The sequence below is a fragment of the Ursus americanus genome, chromosome 28 (assembly GCF_024610735.1).
Source record: "Ursus americanus isolate L20-20 chromosome 28, mUrsAme1.1.p, whole genome shotgun sequence".
NCBI lineage: Eukaryota > Metazoa > Chordata > Mammalia > Carnivora > Ursidae > Ursus > Ursus americanus.
The window spans coordinates 29,591,183-29,615,803 of NC_142154.1; the positions used below are offsets into that span (position 1 = coordinate 29,591,183).

A 24,621-nucleotide genomic window follows, 5' to 3' on the forward strand; every position below is an offset into this window, starting at 1 on the left:
TCCAACACTGGGATTTTAAGATTTTCTTTGAGGAAGAAATAAGGGAGACACGGGAAGAAATAGAGAACAGAGAGGAGAGATGGGGAGGAAAAGAAAGAATAAAATTTAAAAAGAAACAGGAAGGAAGGCCAGAGGCTGGAGACCATTCTGTGCATGTGCTAATCATTGGTCCCTACAGAAGCTGGTAAGGGCCCGAGGGGACTGGTATCCCCATGGGCAGTCAACAGAGTGTCACGGCACCCTGGTCCTCCGCCGCCAGCACCCACCTGCTCCTGTCCTTCGGGCCTAGCTTTGCCCTGAGAGCACCAGGCTAGCTCCTCGGTGTATGTTCATCCTTTAGGGAGCCTGGCCCGGGGACAAAGGAGGGGCCGAGCTCTCAAAACTCTGCACATCCCCCCGGGGCACTCAGGATTCTAGCGGGGCTCCAGGAAAACCCCTAATCCTTAGGACAGGGAAGACAGGAAGGATCCCTTCTTTCCCCCTTCCCTCTATACCCATGACCAGAGAATTGGGTTAGGCCAAAACTGCTAAGCACTCCTCCGCCCAGCCAGGCCTCTGCCAAATGCAATCACGTGGGTGGATTCCTGAACCAGTTATAGAAATTGAGCCAGTCCCTGCCCGCTGCTCAAAGGCAGCATTTTCAAGTAAAACAAAGCTTTTATAACAAAAGATTGTATTTCTGAGCTGTCTCCCTGACAGTGAGGTGAGCTGCAGGGGCAGGGCTTGAGCTGCGACTCTTAGAAGGGACTTTTTCTCTGACACAGGTTTGCCGGGCTGAGCAGGGAACCAGGGCTCTGGCCCTGGGAAAAAACCACAGCCACCGCCTCTGCCAGGAGACAGGCGAGAAGAGGAGGTTGGGTATCTGGACTGGTCCAATTAGAAAGTCTTGATACCCACAGACAGGGTGAGGGAGAAGAGATTGGAAGCTGGAGAGTAGGGATAGAATCTTTATCTGCTCCCCTATTTCTATGCCTCTCCTCTTAGGCCTCCCTTCCTGGCCATGTTGTGGGGGGACTCAGCTGAAACAGACGGCCCGCCCAACCCCAGCACAGTGCACTGGTCAGGACCATAGCACCCGCTCTCCATCCCTGTTTGTTTCTGTTCTCCTCCATACAAGAAGCCTCACTTTTAGGACGATTAAATCAGTGTGCTTTCTACAGGGGTATCCACCTCGACCCACCCCAAGAGACTCACAGATCTTGTCAGTTGTCCATCATTCACTGAGCACCCCCTTCCAAGCACACACACACACACACACACACACACACACACACACACACACACACACACACACCATCATAGCGACTGTGTCCACCCAAGGAGGATTTGGCACCTCCACAACACAGGCACACACCCCGCCCGGAGCTCTCCGCGATCAGTCTGCAGAGATCCCGCCCCCCGCAAACCCTCCCCACTCATTTCCAGCCTCCCCGATCCCACGTGGTTTCGCCCCCTGCATCCCGGAGTTGGAGGCACCAAGAAAGAGCAGGAGCCGGGTGTACACACCTGGCAAAATCACAGAACAGTCAAACCAACACGAAATTACACAAAGGATCCCAATGGGAGGATCCTGGGGGCTCCTTCCTTCTGCGGTTTCCTCCAGCATCCCCTAGGCTTCCTTCCTCAGTCCCCCGACAAAGAGTCACCAAGCCCAGTTCAAATCGATTGTTTTATTGACTGTTTACACACAGACGCCTTTAGAAAAGGGCGCAGGCTCCGGGGCGGGGGGGGGACTACTCCGCCCCGGGCCGCGCTTGTGCTGCGCTTCGTGGACTGGCTGGTCTCGACGCCCGAACCCCCGCCCCCCACCCCAATCCCGACGTTTACCTTCAAGAATGAAAAAAGGACCCCGCCCCAGTCGCCGCGCCGCGTCCACCCACCCGCCCCCTCCCTCCCCGCCCACCTGTCTGCCCGCCCGCCCCCCCTACACTACACGGTCACACTTTACAGAACACAGACTTCTCCTACAGAGCACGCTCGTCTAGGACTACACGCCAGGCAAATACTGTTCTCGTGGAAGGAGGGGCGGGGCGGGGCGGGGCGGGGCGAGGAGACGCGAAGACCGAGGGGCTTTTCTCTATCCGGATCCCGCCACACGGTCACGCGCAGGCTTCGTGCGAACCAGACCTGGCCCGGGGATACCGCAGTTGGCTTCCTTTGCCCCCCGCGCCCCTCGAACGGAGGTTTGGGCCACGTGCCGCAGCGGAAGCGGAGCTGTGGAGTGCTTCGAACTCGAAACCCACAACGAAATTCAGCCAGAACCAACCCCACGCTCTCCGCCTGAAAAGGGAGCGCGGTTCCGCGGCGCTTTAAGTTAGGAGAGAGGGAGAGAGAAGGCGGATTCCCCGCCCCACCCCCTCACTCACATCCAATTTTCCCAGAGGCTGGGAAGGGGGTGTTAGCACCAGACCCGGAGTGTCGCTGTCTTTGGGAAAAAAACAAAAACAAAAACAAAAACGAAAACATGAAAATCGGAGCGCGGAGCTGAAAGGCGCCCCAGGCACCCGGCTTGGCTCCAGCGGATCATAAGCGGTTTGGGGGTGGGGGGTGGGGGGACAGAAGGGTTTGTTTCCCAGTCGGAAGGGGGCTTTGAAACTAAAACTAGGAAGTTGCCACCGAGTCCTGGCTTCTGGGACGTGCACCCCGGAAAGGATGGAGTAGGCGGGACCCTACAGCGCTCCACGGAAGGGACATCAGCTGCGGGTCCAGGGCTGACCCCGGGCCACAGCGTTACCACCAGATATTTCCAACGTCTTCTCCGTTTCCTCTGGTTCCAGAGCCCACGGTGGGGCAGGCTGCAGAGCAGATTTCGCAGATAACAATTACGGCGGGAATGGAGAGGCGTGGATTTCAATGCTTCACGGTCAGCGGGTGGTGTATTATGGGGAGAGAGAAGAGCCAGTAACTGTGCTTGCCGTGGAAGGGAATTGAGCCCACAAAGACAATGACGATAGTGGTGGCCGGGGACTGGTGCAGTCTCGTCCCACTCCCCTCTAGAAGTCCCCAGTAGTGAAGGTTGGGGCCGGTAAAGGAGCAGAGTTAGTAAAGGTTGCGGGTGAGGTGGTGGGCGTTCGTCCTGCGAGCCCTAGGCTTCTGCTCCCAGACACCCACGGTGGGGGATGGGAATGGGCGGGCCAGTCGGGCTGGGGGTTCAGCCTGCCGTCTGCCTGTAATTGCCATTAATTTCCTGGGCGATGTTGACCGCCTCGGCGCCCAGGGGCAGCCGATCACTGTACTCAGAGCCCGCCTCGAATTCCTCTTGGTTGGCCTTGGACTGGGACTCCACCAGCGAGCAGGCCACCAGACTCTCCTCCCGCTGCAGGTCCCCAACTGGTTCCCCCTGCTCCGCGTCTTCGTCGAGGCCCTCCCCGGGTGCCTCCTCTGGCTCCACGACGTCTGCCCCGCCGCCTGCGGGGTAGCTTTTCTCGGACTCGAGGTAGGAGGCACGCGGGTCGAAGTCGGCGGCGATGCGTTTCTCCATGGGGTCAGGGGCCTGTGGCCGCAGTATAAGACGATAGGGCTTACCCGGGTGTTTGGCCAAAAGATGGCAGCAGGCGGCGCCCAGCAGGGGCACGGTGGCCAGCACCAGGAGGAACACGCTCACCGCCACGATGACCAGCAGCGAGGGCAATTCCTTCTTGGTGGCAAACACCACTTGCACGTGGCAGGCCTCGCCTGCCAGCGCCAGGCACACTGAGTAGTTAGTGCCAGGCCGCAGGCCGCGGAACCAATAGGCGTTGACGCCCTCCTCCACGCGCGACCACTGCACTGCTGCGCCACCCCCAGCTGGGCACAGATAGAGCAGGCGCAGCGGCCGCCGCCCGGGCCGCCCGGCTCCCCCAGCCCCGCCGGGCCCAGATCCCCAGCGCGCCGCCAGCGGCGTCAGCTGCACCCGAGCCTCGCGCTCCGCCACGTCCAGCGCGATGACGCCCAGCTCAAAGACGTGCTGCTTGAGCTCTGCGCTCTGGTTGAATGCGTGGTTGGACACGTACCGCGAGGGGTCCCCGTGGCCACAGCGTTGCTCCTCCACCGGATCCGCAGAGACCTGGTCTTCTGCTTCCTCTCCCTCACCCGCGTCCTCCTCCTCGGGCCCCGCCTCCGTCTCCCCAAGGACGCTAACTCGGGCCACGCCTTGACCTTTGATTTTGCCCTCGGGCTTGGAGGGTAGAACGCTGTTGCCCCGGCCTTTGGCTGTGGACTTGCGCTCAGAAGTAGGGGCCTGCCCTTCAGAGTCTCCCCCAGCGCCAGGAGCGTGCTTTGGGGGCCCAGCCGCCGCCACTGTCACGCGTAGTGACGTGGAGTTGGCGCCCAGCTCATTGTGGGCACGGCAGGTGTAGACGCCTGCTTCCTTGGCACTCAGGAGGGGCACCAACAGGGAACCGTTTGTGAGGGCCAGGAAGCGCGGGTTGGCTGGGGGCGCGGGCCAAGCGGGTGCTGGAGTCGGGGTTGGGGCCTCCGTCTGCGTCGGCCCGTCCCCATCTCCTTCCTCCTCCCGGTCTTCCGCCCCATCCCCGGTGTCCTCCCCGCTCAGGACGGGAGGCTCTAAGACTATGGTGCCACCTGGGATCTGAAGTTGCCATTGCAGGCGGGGTGTGGGGTGTCCTTCGGCGACGCAGTGTAGCATGAGCGCCAGGCCGGCGGGCAAGGGGCTGCCTGGCGCCTCAGGCGGCGGCTCAGCACTCAGACGCACGCTGGGCGGTACGCAGGACAGGGCGGGCAGGCGGTGCACCGGCACCCCCTGCAGCGCGGGAGGCGAGGCGCACGCGATGGAGTCGGGCTCCGGTAAGGAAACCCTGGTGCTTGCGGCCCAGGCCTGCAGCCACAGGAGGCTGCAACCGCAGTGGAAGGGGTTATGATAGAGTTGCAGGTGTGACAGCGCGCTTAACGCATCGAAGGTGCCGGGAGCCAGTGTACGCAGGCGGTTGTTGTTGATGCGCAGGGAGCGCAGGTCGGGCAGCGCACCGAGTGCGTCCCGGGGCAGCGAGCCCAAACGGTTGTGGTTCATTTTGAGCAGCTGCAGCGCGCTCAGGTTACGAAGGTCGCTCCACGGAAAGCTGGATATGAGGTTGTGGCTTAGGTCGAGGTTCTTGAGCTGGCTCAGCACCGCCAGGGCGCCCGGCTCCACCGTGCGCACCTCATTGTGCGCCAGCCACAGCGACGTGACCTGCGTGACTTCGGCGAAGGCCCCACGCCGCAGCACCGTGATCTTGTTGGCCGACAGACTAAGCGTGGTCACGTTGGCCGGCAGTCCTTCCGGCACCTCGCGCAACTCCTTGTACGCGCAGTCGGCGAACTGGTGCGCGTACTTGTCCACGCAGGCGCACGGCTCCGGGCACGCTCTGGCCACTCCTAGCAGAGCCCAGGCTAGCCACAGAGCCCGCAAGGGCACCATCGCGGAACCTGCGGATGGAAGCCAGGGGAAGACAGGAGAAGGTGACTTAGGAACCCCCGCTTCCCTCCCCCTATTAAGCTCTGCCTCCGCAAACCCGTCTAGGGCAGGTCCTAGGGCTCCAGTAACCTTCTCCTCTGTGTCCAGGAGTCTCTCTTGAACACGAGTGGGGCTCAATAAAAGTCTCAGGATTCAATGCATGCTCTCTCTCGGGGCCCTGACTTCCTTTTCTAGCGGACTTGTACCTCGATTCTTCCCCCCTACCTGTCCGTTCAATCTGGCACTGGCCCTCCAGAGGCTCGGTGCTCACCTGTCTGCTCTGGGTCTGCCCTGACCCCTATTTGTGTTTCAAAGCCTTCGTTTAACTCCGTGAAAAGGATACACAGGAAAAGTATTTTTGTCCATGACCTGTGTCCTTCCTCGAACTGTTTGTCCCACGCACAGCACTGGCACACGCGCCCAATCACACAACAATACAAACACACGCTGGGCACCGCCATCAAACTGCCAACTTCTGCAGGGGTTTGGAGGTTCCCAGCACATTTCCTAGCACGCAAACGCAAAGACACCCAGACATGGACACACTGGAGACCTCATTGTTCTGTCAGCTGAACCTAGCATTCGTACAGCGCTCTCCCTCGCGGTGCTTTCCTGTTGTTCATTGTGCGAGTGGCCAGACACAAGGACACAGTCCTCAAGCGAACCGACCCGCACACAGGCACACAGGCGCGCGCTTGCGCATGCACAGAAGCCCTCCACCGAGACCGAAATCCCAGCCGATTGGCAATGCCCACAACTTGCGGCGGGAGGCGGGAGGCGGGACCCGGGGGCAGTAGACTCGCAGGCCCCCCTTCGTCAGACCCCGAAGCAGCCGGCCCTGGGCTGCAACTCCCTCGAGGGGAAAGCCAGGGTTGCTGTGTCAACTTCCGTCTGAGGAAGGAGGTCCTCCCCCATGCTCCCCAGGAGCATTGAGGGAGATGTCACTAAAGATCCTCCCTCCCATCCCCGAGGAACCCAGACGGCTCCCAGAGGGTCCCCAAAGGACAGGTCATGGTGCAGGATTCTGCCCCTTTACTGCAGCTCCACGATGCCTTAAACCTACCCCCCCCCCCACACGCCAACGGCCAATAAAACCTTATCCCCAGCCACACAAACGTGCTTACACGAAGACTCCCCGCTCCCACCTAGGGCTCCTGGCTGGTTGGGCAGTGCCCCTCCCACATGCCTGTCTTTGGGAACCCGGGTTCCTCTCGCCCCTTTGCTCCCGGGGAAGGGCCCCTCCCCACCCCACCTCTCTGTGGTCTCTCCCCCCACCCCACGACAGCACCAGCGGGTTATGGTACCCCAGGTGGGAACACCCACACCTGGGTCGAGGTTGTGGGGCACTCCCCGCGGCTTACCCGCTGCTGCTCGCTGACTCTCCGCGCACTGCCCTCGGGCTGCAACCCCTTCTCCAGACTTGAGGTCTCCGAGCCAGGACACTGCCCAAGGGCTCTTTCCACATCTGTTGCTGGCTGTGGAAAGGACAGGGGAGGGGCAGAGAAAGGGACAGATAAGTACGGGAACCTCCCTGGCCCTAAGGTCCCGCTTCAGTTTTTCCTTATGCTTCTGTTCCCCCCACGTCTGGCTGGCTGCAGACTGAAGACAGTCCTCGCGCGCTCCCGGCTCGGCAGGGACGCGCACAGCCTCTCCCACCTCTCGCATCATCCACATTTGTTAAAGCCGTAGAGGCTCTCCCCGAGGCTGAGACACGTTGGTCTCAAGGGGCGACCTCCACACCCACCGCCCTCGTCTGGGCTCTCCCCAGTTCAATGCACACCCATACCCCACCTCCCCCCACATTTACACATCTGCAGATGTTGCCACTATCACTAATCACACAGCCGCCCCCCTCTCCGACCCGCCACGTTCAAACACATTGGTAGACACACACAGACCTTCACACCCTCCACACGGTCGACCTTCACATGTTAGAATTATCCATCATCATGTAATAATAACCGAGTCAATGTGTTGAGGCCTCCCTATGTTCACACGCATTTCCAAAGGCACACCTTCACCCGGGACACTCTCTATTCTCCCCCTCCCGCACGCACACACATTCACCCTCACTCACCCTCACGCGCGGGTCCCGCCAGGGCCGGGGAGATTCGCTGCTAATTGAATGCAAGTCGCTTTTACGCCCCGCAACACGTGAGACAAACCATCTTTGAGGAATTTGGGGGAAGGCAAGGCGCACGACGGAAGGGGGGGCGTGTCTTTGCCTTTAAACCCTTTTTGCAAATGCGGGCTGTGGCACAGACAGACCTGAAGTAGGACCTGCTGAGCTGCGTGCGGCCGGGCTCGCACGGACCCTTCCTCGCCGCACCCCCCTCCCCACTAGCAGCCTCCTCCCCGAAGCCACGTTCAACACGATGCATAATTGATAGTGTTAGCAGAGCGCCTCACCCTCCCTGCTATTTTTGCTCGATCTGGGTAGATGCACGTCCTGGTCTACCCCGCCCCCTGCCAGTCCAACCCGAAGACGGGGGCGCACGACCCCGCGGGGCTGCGGGGAAGCAACGCCTGCACCCCCGCCCGCCACCGCCCCTGCCCAGCCTCTTAAGCCTTACTCTTTGCGGTCTCGTTTTTTGGTAGCTAAACCAAGCCCTTGAAGCCCCCGACCCAACACGCCGGCCTGTGCGCACAGTCGGGTGCGGGGGGGGGGCGCGCAGTATCAGCCTAGCCTCCCCAGAGGGCCGTCCTGGGCGCACCCAAGCGCCTCACCCTCGGGTCTTGCCAGCTACAGGAGAATGGGGCACCGGGGCTGTGGCAGGCAACAGCGCGGAAAGGGATGGTTACAAAACGTCTGTTCCTCCAGAGCAGTGTGGGCTGGGAACTTAAGGCCGGAGCATCTCTCTCCCTGTCCCTCCCTCGCCAACGTCTTCACAGCCTCACCAGCAAAGGCACCGTCAACCCCACACACTTAGCCCCCAAAGCCTCCGCGGCCCGCCACCGCCAGCATGTCTCACACCCTCACACAACAGCCGGCCTCAGCAGATTCGAATACTCGCTGTTCCCGACTCTCGCTCCCTGTCTCTGGCGAAAGCCCGACATTTCTTTTAGCGACGAGGGGGTGGAGACGCAGGAATGTCGAGGCATTTGGCTAAAACTCGATGTCTATCTCCTGCACTGCCCATTGCAGTCCTGGAGACAGGGTTGCTGGCCAAAATCGGGAAGGGAGTACAGGCTCCAGGAGACCCCCGGAAAGCCCCCCCCCCCCGCCTTCCCTGGTCCTTTCCGTAAACATTGAGCTCTCGGGGCACGCGCGGCCCCTAAGCCCTCACCCCAGGCCGGGGGGTCCTCTGGCGGTGGGTCGATGGCCCGGGTTTGGGGCCTCTGAGGAGATCAATCTCCCGATTTGAGTGTTGAGCATTTTAATGAGCTGGGGAAGTGGGGAAAGAGAGACGGACGAGGAGAGCTGCAGCTAAAGAGACTACCGACCGGGCGCTCCGAGGATCCTTTGTAAATTAAATATGAACCGACCCGCGCACGCACGCTCCGCATCCCTCCCTCTCTCCTACTCCTGCGGTCGTTGCAGGCGCCCCAGCTGGCTGGGACCAGCACCTCTCCTTCGGACCAGAATTGAGAACCCAGAACTTCACTCCTCCTGCCTGGGCTTGTGATTCCCCACAGACGACCTAGGGGGAAGGCACAGGGGCCCCCTGAGAGGGATGGTGTCTTCAAGGAGGGTGGAAGGGTGAGAGCGCCTTGACTCTGCGGTGGGACAGCGCGAGCGGCGCCCTAGTCTGGGAATGAGTCCCTGCGGCTGGGCCAGGGAGTGGCGCGGCCGGCAGGTCTGGTACAACCTCTTTGTCCGCGGAGCAAGGGCGGGGGGCGTATTGAGAACGCCGAGGGGGGCGGTTCCTCGAGCCTCGGCCCTGGAAGAGGTGTCTGAGAGGCGAGGGAGCAGTAGCGAGGTTGGACAGTCCGGTTCCGGGCCTCGGATCCCGGAGACTTTCCTGGGCTCGGGGGAGCGGCGAGGGTCATAGAGGCGGGGACCGAAGCTCGTGGACCCTCCACCCAGTTTTCACCTTTTTTCTGGTTCTTTCTGCCTTCTTCGAGGAGGCGGAAGCTAGGCAGGCGGGCGAGGGACAACTTGGAAGCGTTGATGGACTAGAAGACAGAGGCTGGGGAGTAGAAGGGAGAATGGGCTCGCTCCTTCTCCGCGGAGAGCTTCCCAGACCCGCAGGGACCCGCCCCGCCAGCGTCCCGGGAGCCTCCGGGACCCGGGGGCCAAGTAAGACCCCTTTTCCTTGGCTCACTTGCCAGGGATGCAGAAGCCAGGGGAATTCGGCAGGGAGATAGGGCTCCGGGGGCCAGGAGGGCGGCTAAGGATGCGGTGGCCACCCAGGCGAGGGCTCGGACTCCCGCGGGCCCCTGCGACTCCCGCCCACTCTCCAACAAGCGCTTTTGTTCCCCGAGCCTGCCCCGGGGAAAGACAGCCCTTACCCCCGCCTTCGACCCCGGAGCGCCCAGTGCCTGCCCTGGCAGTGTCCGCCGAGGCCCGGGGTGGGAGCCACGACTCCAGGATCAGCCTCCGGGCTCAGCTAGGACAGCACAGCACGTTTCTCCCGGCGCCGCCAGGGCGCGCAGGAGCAGGTCTGATGTCTATAATGTTAATAATGGTACAGTTACTGAGGGGCTGGGGAGCCAGAGCGAACACACCACCCCCGCCGCCGCCCACGTCTTTGATCGTTAAAGAAACAGGCATCTAATCAGGTGTGTGGAAGTAGGTGTGGGGAGAAAAGGGATTCAAGGTTCTAAGCCGCCTGAGTGGGGGGTCCCAGAATCGGAATCTGTAGAATCCGGGCTCAGGCTTTTTGACCAGGTTGGGGTCCAGACCCTAGACAGACGCAGGAGCTGAGGGCTGTGTGGCTCCGGGCAGATTTTTGCGGATTGACTTTTAACTTCAACTTCTCAGACCCGGACGGTGCGGGGGGTGGGGCGGGTTGGAACCCAGTGGACCCGCGCAGTCTTTCCTGCGTCTGTGTGGACGCAAGATCTCTTTTCCAGGCCTGGTTCGTGAGCGCCCCCTGCTGGAGACCGCTTGCCGGGCGCAGAGGCTGGGGCAATGGCTGCCGGAGGCTGGAGCCCGAGGCTACGCGGTGCGCGGTCCCCTGCTCTGCTGTAAAGCGGCGCGATGTTCCCGAGAGGCGGACGCTTACCCAAGGCACCGAAGCATTCCTTCTCATGCCCACTCAGTCTACGTCCCAGGAATCTGCAGCCTCCTCTCCCGTGCCCAACACCTGCACAGCCCCCGCTTCGCACCCCACTGTGTTTCCGGCACCCAGGGCACCATAGACACCCTCTGGATACCCGTTGAACGAATAGTCCCTGGCGCGATCCAATGAGCTCAGTTCTCCTGGGAGGAAACCTTCCTGAATGCCTTCCTCACCAACACCCCCACCCTCCCCGGGCAGGGTGAGCGCTTTCTCTTTGAGTCCCCTAGGAAGATTCTAGAACATAGTCCTTAGGTCTTATGACTTTGTCAGGGACCTAAAATGTCCGAGATCTGAAAAAGAAAATCTGTTGGCTCTAAGAGGAGAAAAAAAAAAACCCTACGAGATAGGAAGTAATAGATGTTTAATGAAAAGTTCAGGACATGTAACGCCGTGTGAACGATTCAGTTGCAACTGCTCGCCCTTGTATTTAGTGTGGCAGGCGGGTGATTTAAGGGATGTGGGAAAGCTTCAAAAAGTCAGAAAGCCCGGGCCCATGTGGGCATCACATACTCGCTGCATCGAAGCCGGCCCAGTCCTTCCTGCAGCTGCATTCCCGCAGGATCCCTGAAACACTCACGGCTCCCACCTTGCAGCTCTGCAGTCTGTCCCTCTGCCTCCCAACACACATTCACACGGTGTTCCTACCTCTCTCCCCAAGAAGCTGCTTTCTTTTTCCAATTTCTGGCAGAAAGCTCACCCTTCTGGGAAGTCAGTCCCTGTCTATGATAGCCCCTCCCACCTTCCATCTCTGCTTCCCCTCATACACACTCAATGGAGTAGTTAGGAGGAAAGGTTTTAGCATCAGACTACTAGCTGTGTGACCTTGGCCAAGTTACTTAACCTCTCTGTGCCTCAGGGGGGAAAAGGCATAAATAAGAATATCTATTTTATTAGGTTGCTGTGAAGATTAAAAGAGTCAATGTATGCAAAGCACCTAGTACCTGGCACTTAGTGCTCAGAAATGAGTTATTTTTTTCAACAATAGCCAGAATTAGCCATCCTTATTACCTTCCAGAGCTGGGTACAGATATGATGAGATGTTCTGCGACACTGCCCCTACATGCTTGTGCCCTGCCTCCCCCACAGGGAGAAGGACCTTGGCCCTGCCCCCACATGTCTCTCCTCACTCCCTCTCCGCACCACCCCCCATGGCACAGGCACAATCGGAATTACTATTACGTTGGTAAAGATCTCTAGTCTCAGATACTGAAACTCCGGTTCTCATGCTTGTAGCTGTCACCAGTGCGCCTGTTTGGAAAGAGACCTGCAGCTGTAACCCTGGTGGAAGGTTTTTCATTAAAACCACAATCTGTTTAAGTATTTATTGGGCTCTGTGACTTTAATTACTTTCTAGGGAAAAAAAAAAATCCACATTTGCATATGGGAAGACTGTTGATTTCAGAGGAAAGTAGCAACCTGTGGCAGTTTGCTGGAGGCAATGGGAGGAATTTCCTGAATGGTTCAAATGAACCTCGACATTATTAATAATCTGGGATCCAGTCCACAACCTTCCTCCTAGTGCTTTCATGAAATTAGCTTAACGTGCTGGCAAGGCCCTTTATTGCCATCAAAATTAACGACAGCTCTTCCAGTGGCATCTCATGTAATTATCTGGGTCTGTGCTTGTCTCCCTGAAGACGGGGAACTCCTGCCTGGGAAGAGGCAACACTCCTGCCTTCGAGGGGCAACGTGCTTAGCTGTTCCACCCGGCCCAGGCAAGACTGGATGTCCCCAGAGTGGGGAGTCTTGGGCCGCCAGCCCCTCCACAGTAGGCTGAAGCAGGGTAAAGGACGGTTTCCATCTGCAGATAACAAAATTCCCCTCTCGAAGTGTTTTAAACTGTATGGGTATCATCTCACAGGGAGGAAGCAGGGCTGGCTTCAGGGCTGGTTGATCCAGTGGCCCAGTGACATCAGCAGGCCCAGATTCTGTCTCTCTCCTCTGCCACCCTTAACGGGGCTTCTGCCTGAGACTTGTGTCCCTTGATGCCATTGGAGGGCTTCAGCAGCAGCTGGGGTGATGGGCTTGGTGGTAACAGACTAGTAGTGGAACAGAGAGACTGGATTCCCTTTCTAGAAGCCACAGCCTCTCCTTTGGTCTTATCAACACCTATTGACTCAGGACTTCTCATCTCTGAGGCAATCAGTGGTAAAGGGGATCGAATTGATTGGCTGAGAGTAATCAGCTAGCCCTGAAGTGGATGTTGAAATCCCAAGATGATCTATAGGCAAGAAATCCCCTTTAAAGAAAAGTGCTGGGGGGGTGGCATGATCAGAGTAATCTACTGTTGTGTCAAAATGAATTGAAATGAAACTGACCATAATTAGAACCAACCATATTAGATATCATATTAGACAGTAAACCACATGAGACACCGTATCTGGAGATTAGACCAGTCTATGTCCACCGTCTGTGACTAGGATCAGGGCACAGCGTGTGACCCGGATTAGGGAGCTCCCTGGGGTAGGTATCCATAAAGCTAGAGAATTCTCTGCTTTCACAGAATTCTTGAAATGATAAAAATTTGTTCTTGGAAATGCCTGTGCTGGGATCCAAAGCTATTTTGAGAGCCGTGGAAGCTTCAGTCTTCGGTTGGATATTTATGAACAGGAGATGTTTATGAACTCAAAGATGTTCCTACATGACTTCACATCCTGAGCTCGTCGCCTGGTCCCATGGCGGGGAAGAGAGGCACTTTGCTGTTGAGGTGGAAGACAGGAGGAAGAATTGTCCCCAGGTCTTAAGAATGTGGAGGCAGCGCAAAGCTGCCAGCTTCAGAAACTCCTTGTGTGACCTGAAGCGACTCCTGTCCTCTCGGCTTCTAGGTCTCCATGCTTGAGAAGGGAGGAGGCCGGGCTGCTGCGTGAGCTGGGAGGCCCTTCCAGTGCTGCTGATCTCTGAGATCCTGGAGCTTGGCGCTGTGGCTTTAGAAGGAGCCACTTTGCAGGTTAAGTTGGAGTATCTAGGGGGTCTCTGCCCAGGCTTCCTGCAGAGGGAGGTCTTTGGGAAGTCTGGGAACCCTTGCTTGCCTTCTTCCTCATGTCCCTGGACAGTTTCTTTGTTTTCCCTTCCACCACGCTGCACCTGGCTCCTCTCTTGAGGTCATCAGCACGCCTGGGCCAGGAGCTAACCGCCCCCTCCCCAAAACTGCTGTGCAGTGCTCCGAGGGCAGGGGGAGTCCTCTTGCTACAAAACGCATCTTGAAAGCCTTTCACATAGCAGAATTCAGGGCGTGTGTGTGTGATCATTAGAAATTAAATCTGATCACTGAATATTTCAGGAGCCTGGTGTGTAGACCCAGGACAAATCACCAAGGTGGCCCGGGGCTCCCTGACCCGTAGGGGCGAGCAGAAGCAAGACATGACTCTTCTTGCAGTACTGGCCACTCCTCTCTGCTCTGCGACCCTCTGTTCTCTGTCGCCTGGTGCCATCAGTGGAGAGAGGTCACAGTAAACACTATTCTGAGACTCCCCCTGAGATGACCCATGCGGCCCCCATCAGAGACCATAGGGCAGGGCCCAGGGGGGTGGGAGGCCCGTCCTCCTTCATGCTGCAGGCTGAAAGCTCCCGGAGGTCACCCGGAGCCTTCTCATCTGCTGTCCCTTCAGAGCCAGAGCAGTGCACGATGGGTACGTGGCAGCACAGCACACGCTGGATTTGCTCTGGGGTATCTTTAACCTCTCACTGTCAGGAGGCTCTTCCTTTGTTTTTGGAAAAGGTTTCCCAGAAGCGAGGAGGATTCATGCCTAAGCCGTGATTGAGGAAATTTCTTAGCAGAAACTGGCAGGAGAGAAAGGAAGCAGGAGAGGAAGGGGAAGAAGCCAGGCCGGCGTGTGATTTCAGGAAGTCTCAGCTGAGGCCTGATGCCGGGGAGTTCTAGGCATAAATCACACCTCAGCATTTGCACTGACTTAGGCAGGGAAGCTCGGCCTCCGTAGACCCACAGCAGTCAGATGTTGACTAGGGGCTGCTCCAGGGATAGAAACTTCCAGGCGCGTCCCCCCCCTCTGTGCCTGTGGGCAGTCAGCTCCAGTGGCCAAAGGGCAGGCCTAGGAAGGAAGCCACGGATATAAGCTGTGAGAAGCCAAGCCCGCAGAAGCCAAGGCATGGGCATGAGGAAATGGGTCTGCTATGTCTTTCGTTCCACAAACTAGAATCAAGCCTCCTGCATGTTGCCAGGGGCTCTGCTGCCTTGGCATGGGGGCAGCTCGAACCAGGCCAATGCCCTCTCGGCCCTCCCCCGCCCAGCATGTTCAGGGCTTCTCAGGTGTGTGAACCTTGGGGCTTCTGGCATCCCAGGACAGGCTCCCTCTGCTCCAGCAGGCCACCTGCGGCCCAGACTGGAAGGTCTGTGAGCCTGCACCTGCCTCCGGGGGCGGGGGCGGGCAGACAGGGAGCTGTCCAGAGTCACAGGTCACCAGGGCTTGGGGCCTGGGTGCAGGTCCCCTATCCCTACCCCTTCACTTTACTGGAGGGAAGACAGGCCCAGAGGGAGGTCACAGCAGGTGGGACTAGGAAATGGCCCCGGCACGCAGCTTTTCTGAGATGCCCTCCCAGGGTAGTCTGGTCAAGGACAGGCCAAGCGTTGTGGCCAGCGCTGACCCTGCTGGGTGAGGAGGCCCTGGAGACTTTCAGGCAGATGCGGCCTCTCTGAAACGTGCCCCCACTCAGGTCTCCAGTGCACGTGGGCACCAGAAGCGGAGCCCTAGCATGTCTGGGAAAGACTAAGACTGTGCCCTCAACTGCAGCATGTCCCAACGACTAACAGCACATCCTAGACAGAGAGCACCCCCTGCCAGGCCGCCGGCTGGGGCAGAGATGTGGAGGAAGGACAGCCCTCCCTCAGGCGGATCTTGGCATGTCCACTTCTGCACGTAGGTGAGGCCAGTTCTAATCATATCTTGGGGACGGCCAGGTACAAGTCCATGTAAGGGGGTCCAGAGCAGGAGACCAGGTTTTTTTTCCTGGTCTTTTCCACTGACTTGCTGTGAGACTTTGGGAACATCTCTCTTCCTTCTTCGCCTCAGTTTTCCTCGCTGTGCCGTGGGGCTAGACAGCCCTCTCCCCGCCTGTCTCAGCTGGGACAGGAGCTTAGATCTGTCACATTCTTGTTCTCAGGCCTGTCCCTACCAAATCTAAAAGAAGGAAGCATCCTTCCAGGCGACCTCCCAGGAGGCATAGCCCCCTCCCCTCGGTCTCTGCAGCGTCCCCTTTGAAGTGCCCCAATAGGTTTTCCCTGCGAGCCAGGGAACGCCTCAGTCTCATCTCCCTGAGCCCTTATCTCTAGCCCCAGCTGGGAACTTGACGTATTTATTTGTTTCTCCCAGGACCTCTTCTGTGCGACCCACATCTCTGCTGGTGCTGCGAAGAGTGAGCTTCCTGCAGATGGCTGTGTCTGGTCGCCAGGTGGGGGCCGAGGAGCGAACGTACAGCAGTAAATCCCCCCAGTCTTCAGTCTGCAGGGTGACCCCATTGTCATTGTCATTGTCGTAGGGGTAGAGGAGAAGGTTGAGCCTTGGAGAGGTGGGGACAGAAGTCCTGAGAGAAGTAGTTGGGGATAGGGTCTCTCAGATCTTAAATGGGCTGGAATCAGGAGAGGGAGAAAGGGAGAGAAGGGGGGAAGTGAAGGAGAGGGGAAGGGGGAGGACAAGGGAGAGGGAAGGGAGGAGGGGAGGAGGAAAGGAGGAGGGGAAGAGGGAGGAGGAGGGCAGTGGAGGGGGAAGGGAGGAGGGGAGGGAGGAGAAAGGGAGAGAGGAGAGGAGGAGGTGGGGAGGAGGAGGGGAGGGCAATGAAAGGACAAGCCCATAGGGCTTTCTGGGGGTCAGCACAGAGCCTTCTCTAGGGTACTGGAGGTATAGACTTATTTTTTATTCAGCGTTGTCCAGTCACAAAGTTTAGTGCTTTATGTATGTTATCTCATGAGTCCTCATCATTTCTGGAGTATGTATTATCACCCCCAATTTGCATATGAGACCACAGAGGCTAAGGGGCTTGTCCAAGGTCACACATAGGATTATGGATCAGGTCTCTCCAAAGCTCATGTCCTAACTACCCTGCACCCTTCCCCACTCCCAAGCAGACTCAACAAGGAACTCCACCGTGGGCCCAGCCTCACCTGCCCGCTGCCTCCTCCTTGGCCGGGCTGATTGTAGAACCAGCCCACTCTGGTGCCAGCCAGGGCTGTATGGCTATAAAACTCCAGGAGTCTGCCCAGGGAAATTCTATCCGCATGCCCTCTGCTCAATCTGGTCAACAGACAGCTTCCGACAATCAGACAGGTGATACTGGATTTCACCGTTCGGTCCTCCCACACTGGTTTGGCTGGCTAGCTTTGTGGAAAATTTCTGAGGTTAGCTAGCTAGCTTTTGTAATCTGCTTGGCTATCAAGTTTGTGATATTTATATTTATAAACTGACTTGAGCAAAGTCCAGGCAGCTGGTCTTTAAAGAATTCCTCAGGGCTGAGTTTAAGGAAGTTCTTTGAGCCAAGAATGAAGGCATTTTCCCTCCACTTGTCAGCAAATGCGTTTTGTAAGGGTGGGTAGAGACTTCCAAACTTTCTGGTTTTTTGTTTTGTTTTGTTTTTTGTTTTTTGGCTTTTTTTGAAAAGGGGTGTCTCCATTGAAATTCTAGACCTTTCTTTCAAATGAATTACCGCAGGCATCTGCTTTACTCAAATCCGAAGGGTCTGGAGCTGACACCGGATTTGAATACAAAAATAAATGTTAGCCCTGCCCCCTACCTCCCCAAGCCCCAGGCTCAGCCACCAGGCTCCACCCAGGACCAAGGCTACTCCAGGGCAGTGTGTCCTTACAGACCTCTGCTCATGTTCCCTACCATCTCCCCGCAGCCCCTTCCCACCTCATTCCCGCACAGGAACTGAGCCACATGGAGGGGTTAATACCCACCTAGGATGACAAGGACAACTTCTCACTTGCGTTGTAACTGGGGATGGAGCCTTACCCTAAATCATGCATTCTCAACGGGGGCAGTTTTACCCCACAGAGAATGAAAATGGGTTCGGGGGGGGGTCCCACTAATGACCTGAGATATGTCCATGGTTTCTGACCCTCCAAAGGACCACAGTACATAAACAGATATAGAGTGCATGTGAGGAAGAAGTAAAATGATCTCTATTTGCAGATGACACGATTTTGTAAGTAGAAAATCCTAAGGAATCTACAGGGTATACGCAGTATTAAAATTTCACGGGGGGGGGGGGTCATGACTAGGTATAAATATGTCTAAAGAGGCTCCTTATGGGGGTAATAAAAATAAAAAAGGTTTGAGAAGCACTGCTCTAAAAGAAAAAATATAGGATTAGTAGAAATTCAAGTGCTGGAACCAGAATGTTGGGATGTTAGCTTTGTAAAGCTTGAATTTCACATCTTGAGACCAACAGACCAGGAGGTTGCGGGGAAGGTGCGGGCAGAGAGCCGCCCCCGCCCCCCACCCCCCACTCCCTCCTCCCCCAGTGGCGCGGTAGTGCACCTGTCAGCTGTGGGCCACAGATGGCTCCAGTCTAGACACAGGCGCCCCGCTGGGCCGACCCCAATTCTGCCGCGTACAAGTTTAATGACCTTGAGCAAGGTGTGCGACCTTCCTGCTCCCTACCTCCACCCCCACCCGCGTTCATCTGCAGAAAGAGGGTGATGACGTAACCGCACAAGGTTACGCACCTGTGCTAAATGAGAAAACCCCCGGAGCACACAGTCACCTTCCAATTGTGCCCGCTGGGGGCAGTATTCACCAGCTCGAGCCGGAGGCTCTCACTCCCGCGTTGGATCACGGTTGTGCCTCCCCACCGGGGGTTCAGTGAGCTCAGGTGGAACCCCTGCGTTATGCTTTTATTTTATTTTAATTTTTAAAACGATTTTATTTATTTATTTGAGAGACAGAGCACGACCAGGGGGAGGGGCAGAGAGAGAGGGAGAAGTCCACTCCCCTGCTGAGCAGGCAACTGATGTGGGGCTCCATCCTGAGATGTGGGGCTCCATCCTGAGACTCTGGGATCACGACCTGAGCTGAAGGCAGACGCTTAACCGACTGAGCCACCAACGTGCCCCTGTGGGGTGCTTTCAGAAGAGGGTGCTGGGGAGGGAGGCAGACCACACTTAGGGTGCCCTATGAGGGGGTTCTCAGAAGCTCCTGTCCCTTTGTCCACAGTTTTATGGACTCTTCAGAGGCTAAAGTGACATAGCTATAGCCTCAAGAGTGACTCTAATTCTGTTCCTTTTGATTTTTTGTTTTTTTTTTTATTTTAATTTTTTTGGTTTTTTTCTTTTGATTTTTTTAAAAAAATATTTTATTTATTTATTTGACAGAGAGAGACAGCGAGAGAGGGAACACAAGCAAGGGGAGTGTGAGAGGGAGAAGCAGGCTTCCCAAAGAGCAGGGAGCCCGATGCGGGGCTCGATCCCAGGACCCTGGGCTCATGACCTGGGCCGAAGGCAGACACTTAACGACTGAGCCACCCAGGTGCCCCAATTTTTCTTTTGATTCTTAATTCCATTGCTAATCTTCATCACCAAATGTGCCCCTAAATTTGATATAGCCCCAAATCCTAACCTGAGGCTTTACCCCAACTTCTAACCCCACCCCATCCTCACCCCAATTCTAACCTGGGCCCTGACCTAGCTGTAGCCCTCACCCTAATTCCACTGGTAGGCAACCCAGGATTTCCCCAAATTAAGTCACAAGTTTTTTTTTTTTTTTTTTTTAAATTTTATTTATTTATTTATTTGACAGAGATAGAGACAGCCAGCGAGAGAGGGAACACAAGCAGGGGGAGTGGGAGAGGAAGAAGCAGGCTCATAGCGGAGGAGCCTGATGTGGGGCTCGATCCCATAACACCGGTATCACGCCCTGAGCCGAAGGCAGATGCTTAACCGCTGTGCCACCAAGGCGCCCCTTAAATTAGACCTTTAAATAATCCACTTTAGCGTCATTCTGAACAACTATATTTCAGAAATCACCGTTTTGGTATGCTGGTTATATTTTTTTCAAATAGATGTTAAAATACAACACGGTTGACGTTTTTGAACCGCTTCTCCACGCACCATCTACCTGAAGCTACCTCCCATACCACCCACAGGGTTCGGGGCGCTTAGGAAAAGACTGAGCCCCACCGGAGCCTAAGCCCCACGCACTTCCACTCCCCACCTACGTGGAGCAGCAGCCTTACCGCCAGGCCCGGCGGGGCTGCAGCGCCCCCTGCTGGCCGAGTCTGAGAGCCGCTCCCGCTCGGCTCCCTTCCCTCCTCAGCTGTAGGCACAGGGGCTGGAGACACGTGGGGTGTGGGGCGGACACGAGCCTGAGGTCAGAGAATCCAGGAACAGGGGCTGGGCCTGCTGGGAGGGGTAAGGTGCAGGGTAAACTCAGAGAGGGAGAATTGTCAGGGTTGGGACTAGGGGTCAGAGAGAGTCTGGGTAGGAATAAGGATGAAGTGGGGTGGGTGAGGACAGGAGGAGGAGGGATGGGGGAGGGGGATGGGTACCAGGTAGCAGCTGGGTGTTGTACAGGTAGAAGGAAGAGCAAGGTTGGAATTAAAGCAGGTTTCTGAGCAACGTTCCTGGGGGTGGGTGTGAGCCCTTGGGCCTCAGAAGGAGGCACCGGAGCAGGCAGGGCTGGCCACAGCGAGCTGAGCTGTCACTGGAAGGCTGCTCTCTGCTTCCAGTATGCGAGGCTGAAATCCCCCATTTGGGGGGGGGGGGTGGGCAGAGCCACGCACTTCTCAACCACTCCAAGGTGGACTCCCCTGCTCTCCTCCCTGACTCCCTTGGACCCCCACAACTGTCTGCTGTGTGCCAGATCTTGTTCTTTCTTCCCTGAAGCCAAGCCCATGTGTATTTTTTGCTAAGACTAAGATCTATTAATTTCTTATAACTTACGAAGCAATAAAACTGTCATCTTGGTTGTCTGTAAAATAAGATCTTATATTTGTGTGGTTCTTCACATATTAAAAACCTATTTGCACGTTCTCTCATTGGTTCAAACAACAGCCTGTGAGGGAAAAATGATCTATGTGATCCCGTTAGACAGAGTCAGAGCCCGTGCATCAGTGAGCTTGACACACCAGACCAGTCAGAGCCTGGGGCCTGAGGATTGAAACTCAATGCCCCCTGACTTGGAGCCCTGCAAGTTCATGGTTAGCTGACATGGGTGAATCTGAGATTGTGTTCAAACATGAGGCACAGGGGACACACTTGGGCTTGCTCTTAGAGACTAAAACTCCAGGACTGGAATTTGGGCATCTGGGGTAGGTAGGTGGGGTTAAGGGTGGTGGCACTGATCCAATGATATCACCAGGCTGCTCACCCAGGCCTGGCGACGGCCAGTCCACCCACACTGCCTGAGCCGTGGGACTCCCTGCACGAACTAACATGGATTCCACTGGTGACACGCTGGACAGCGGCACGTTAATTACACATCCCTAATGTCCTGGGCTCCCCTCCCCTTGTTGGGGGTTTTACCACCTGTGACTCTGGGGACACACACAGGGGTGCAAGATTACCCAGCAGGGGGCAGAGATGAGGCTCTTATGGACACTGCTCTCTGGCTCCTAATGCCCTCTAGGGGGTAAATTGTGAAACTGGTGCCTCCATGTGCCTCTCCTTTGGGGAGATGATCTCGGTCAGGCCCACCCTGGGTCTCCCCCTTTGGAATGGGGAAGTTCACATCTGTGAGGCCCTCAGCACTGAACAACTCTGCCGAGTCCCAAAAGGACGTGACAAAGGGCAGCTGCTCCATGTCCGCGAGCGTACCCTCTTCCCCGGGCAAGAGGCTGCGTTGCGGCTCCTGGGGGGGTGAGCAGCGCTGGATCGGTGCACCAGACTTTGACCATTCACATCTTTATTAGAAGCTGGATAAATGCAGAGAGGGCAGAACAGCCCTTTGTTATAAAACCTGTGGCAAGCACTCTGCAGGGAGCAAGCGCTATGGGGCTGGAAGCTGGTGGGCGCTGCCCAGATCAGGGTGAGGCTGAGGGATGAGGATATGAGCAGTGGTCCAGGTGCTGCCTTGCAGTTGCCAAGACAGTCATCACAGCCAGGCTGCGGCCCCATCAGCCTGTTCCCACAGGAGCTTCTGAGCCAGCATTTGCTTTGAACGTGAATCCTATTTTAAATGCATCAGAATTCCCTGGTCGACCAGCACTCCCACCGTGGTAGCCAGTTCCAATACAATCTTTCAGCGCGTCTCCAGGGCTCCCGTTGGATGGGGGCTGAGGCGTGGGCACGCTCGTGAAAGCTCGGGCAATGGAGGCCGGAGGCCTGGGCTGTGTCCAGTGGCGGAAGCCAAGGAAGAGGGGAGGAGGGGAGCAGGGTGGGGACAGTGGTTCTCCTGGTCAGAGGGAAGGTGGTGACCTGCCTCTGTTCTGCTTTTGACCTCTGGTGTGACCACAAGGCTGGGGTTAGGGCTGAGAGCTCGGATTTAAGTTGAAAACCGTCCTGCCCACTGCCTCGGTGGCAGCGGTCCATGTCTAAAATCCCAGAACGGCAGAGCTGGACGGGAGCTCTGAGACCAGCTGGGCCGACTGGCCCATTGAGCAGGTGGGGACGCCAGCGCTCAGGGAGGGGTCTTTTCCCTAGGTCACCCTCTGTGTGCCGTCAGGACCAGGACCTGCCCTGCTACGGCACTCCGCTGTGCTTTCGGGGAGCAGTCTATCAGAGCACTGGTTCCGAGTCTTAGCGGGCATCAGAATCCTCTGGAGGACATGCTAAAACCGCTTGCTGGGCCCACCTCAGAGATGCCAATTCCAGAGGTCTGGGGTAGAGGCTCTCGGGGGATGCCAACACTGCAGGTCCCTGGTGTATGTGGCAAGCACAGCTGGGTTAGGGGACATTCCTCAGTGGGGCTGAGGCGGGCAGTGCAGAGACAGCAAGAGCCATGCTGAGAGGGGCTGGTGGTCTGAGGACCGAAGCGCGAAGCCTGACAGAGGGGGAGTGCCTGTGTGGCCAGAAGGAAAGAAGCCAGCTTGGAAGGGTCAGCCTTTGGAAGGAGGGGCAGGCATGGAGCAGCAGCTTCTGTCTCTGCAGGTGTGAGGTCCTTTGGGGATGAAAATGCATTTTCGTCCCCAAAGAAGTGAACAGAGAGCTGGCCTTCAGACAGGCAGATGGTGGGAGAACCCAAACTCATGACAGCGGCTTGGTTTGAAAGGCACTTGGATACCTGTGGGGTGCTGCCAGCAGTGTCTATGGGGGCTGTCAGCAGGTCCCCTAGGGCAGTGGCTGGAGGTCAGGGAGGGGCTGCAGGGACACTTACGGAAGTTTCGGGTTGGGTGGCTGGGGGCCATTCAGCCCAGAGGCCAGGCCTTCTCTACTCCCTGGTTTTGGCTCCTGGAGGAGAGGGGCCAGGGCTCGGGGGACCCAACCCATGGGTGCTCCCAAAGCCTGAAAGGGGATCTGGTGGCCCCTGGGGAGTCAGGACTTGGACTCGCTTGGACTCGGAACCTTCTCTGTGGGGTTTTTAGAGAAGGGGAATTTGGTCCCAGAGAATTGATTCCGGACCAAATGACAACTGAGTGCTGGGGCCAGGACCTGGGAATGCTGTGACAGGTGGGCCGGGGGTGGGGGCTGGTTCAGGGACCCCGTCCCTCCCTATCCCCAGAGATTCGCAGCCAGTCTGGGCCTCCTCTCAGTTCTGCTGGCACACCCTCTCTGCCAGGCTGCGGCCAGCGACAACGGCAGAGACGCCTTCTGCCCGGGCCGCGACGGGCTCCTTGGGCAGGCCTCTAAAGTAGGCGCTCAGAGCCTGGAGGCTGACGGCGTGCTGCGCGGGGGGCGACGAGGCGGACGGCAGGCTCAGGTAGCGGCTATACTTCCTCAGGCCCTGCTGGGGGTTGCGGCGGTGTGCGGCCAGCAGCTCAACGAAGCTCACGTTGTGGAGGGCCAGGAGGCGGGCCTGGGCGCGGGGCAGGGCGGCCGCCCGCACCAGCGGCTGCAGGGACGCGAAGCACTGCACGCTGCTGAAGGAGTAGACGTGCTGAGCTAGCTGGGGGCCCGGGCTGATGTCGAGGAGCCGGCACAGGTCCCGCGTGGCCAGCACGGCGGCCAGGGCGCTGCGTTCACTCATGTTTCTCGCCAGGTAGGTCTTGGCCAGACTCTTGAGCTTGAAGCTGTCGGCCCCAGGCACCTGCTCCCGGATGAGGGGCAGCACGGCCAGGAAGCCCGCGACAGCCTCCTGAAACTCCGACAGCCTGTTCATGTCTTCCAGGGCCTGGAAGAAGCTGGGGAGGCCGGGTCCCCACAGCTTATAGCAGGCCAGGATGGGGCGGCGCATGGAGCCCAGAAAAGCAAGGAAGTGCTGCAGCCCCACCTCCAGGGAGACGGCCTTGGAGTACGAGCTGAAGAAGGCCTCGGGCTGGATGAGCACGCGGAACTCACTCTCCCGGTTCACGGCTGCCAGCTGGCTAATCTTCTGGGCTGGGCAGGAGAGAAGGGCAGGGTGAGGCCCCAGGGGTGTCAGGGGCACAGGGCGGGAGCAGCGGGACCTCTCGGGCTGCTGGCCCCACACAGAGAGACCCCACCTAGGGGCCTGCCGGCAAGGAACCAGACATCAGCCTCTGAACGCAGCTCTACCCTGGCTCTCGTGAGGACAAGAGTCAGAAGGGGAGGGCTGGCTGCTCTCCAAACACCCCCACTCACCTGCCGGGAGTAGCTCCTCTGCCCCTGCCCCAGAATTTGCCGAACAGTTTAGATCCAGGTCCCTCTTGCCTGCCTTCAGTTAGCCTCACCCACCTATACTCGGGACCCCTCTTCGTCTCCACTGCACCCTCCGCTCCAATCCCATCCGTCACTGAGCCAAGACTCCTGGCCGGTCAGAGCCCTGGGACACAAGGCCCACCTGCCCAATCTACTCCATTCAGAACGTGGCTCAGAGCTGCCCTGTGAGGTCTGCACATGACTTCCCTGTCCTGGGGCAACAGCACCACTTCCGCCTGGCTGGGCTGGCCCGTGCTGGGGCTGTGCTG

The 24,621-nt window shown here is 57.6% G+C and overlaps 2 protein-coding genes across 4 annotated transcripts in view; both read right to left on the reverse strand.

The window, feature by feature from the left end:
• Positions 1-1,655: 1,655 nt before the first annotated feature.
• ISLR2 (immunoglobulin superfamily containing leucine rich repeat 2) lies at positions 1,656-10,006 on the reverse strand. Of its 3 annotated transcripts, none has more exons than XM_045795228.2 (3): positions 9,881-10,006; positions 6,790-6,903; positions 1,656-5,400 (listed from the first exon to the last, which is right to left on the reverse strand). In XM_045795228.2, exon 3 carries the CDS (start codon positions 5,390-5,392, stop codon positions 3,152-3,154), a length of 2,241 nt encoding a protein of 746 aa, XP_045651184.2. In that variant the 5' UTR covers positions 5,393-5,400; positions 6,790-6,903; positions 9,881-10,006; the 3' UTR covers positions 1,656-3,151. The 3 variants fall into 3 exon arrangements, with proteins under 3 accessions (XP_045651184.2, XP_045651182.2, XP_045651183.2); XM_045795226.2 differs by lacking the exon at positions 9,881-10,006 and adding an exon at positions 9,463-9,558; XM_045795227.2 differs by lacking the exon at positions 9,881-10,006 and adding an exon at positions 7,506-9,376.
• Positions 10,007-21,486: 11,480 nt separating this feature from the next.
• PML (PML nuclear body scaffold) overlaps positions 21,487-24,621 on the reverse strand; it is a 41,036-nt gene continuing 37,901 nt past the window's right edge. Inside the window, exon 9 of the mRNA XM_045795230.2 lies at positions 21,487-24,073. Coding sequence (XP_045651186.2) covers positions 23,286-24,073 — 788 coding nt within the window. The 3' untranslated portion in view covers positions 21,487-23,285. The remainder of the gene's footprint in view (positions 24,074-24,621) is intronic.

Coding starts and splice junctions, on each gene's coding strand:
- ISLR2 (XM_045795228.2), bottom strand. CDS start 5,392: ATGGTGCCCTTGCGGGCTCTGTGGCTAGCCTGGGCTCTGCTAGGAGTG.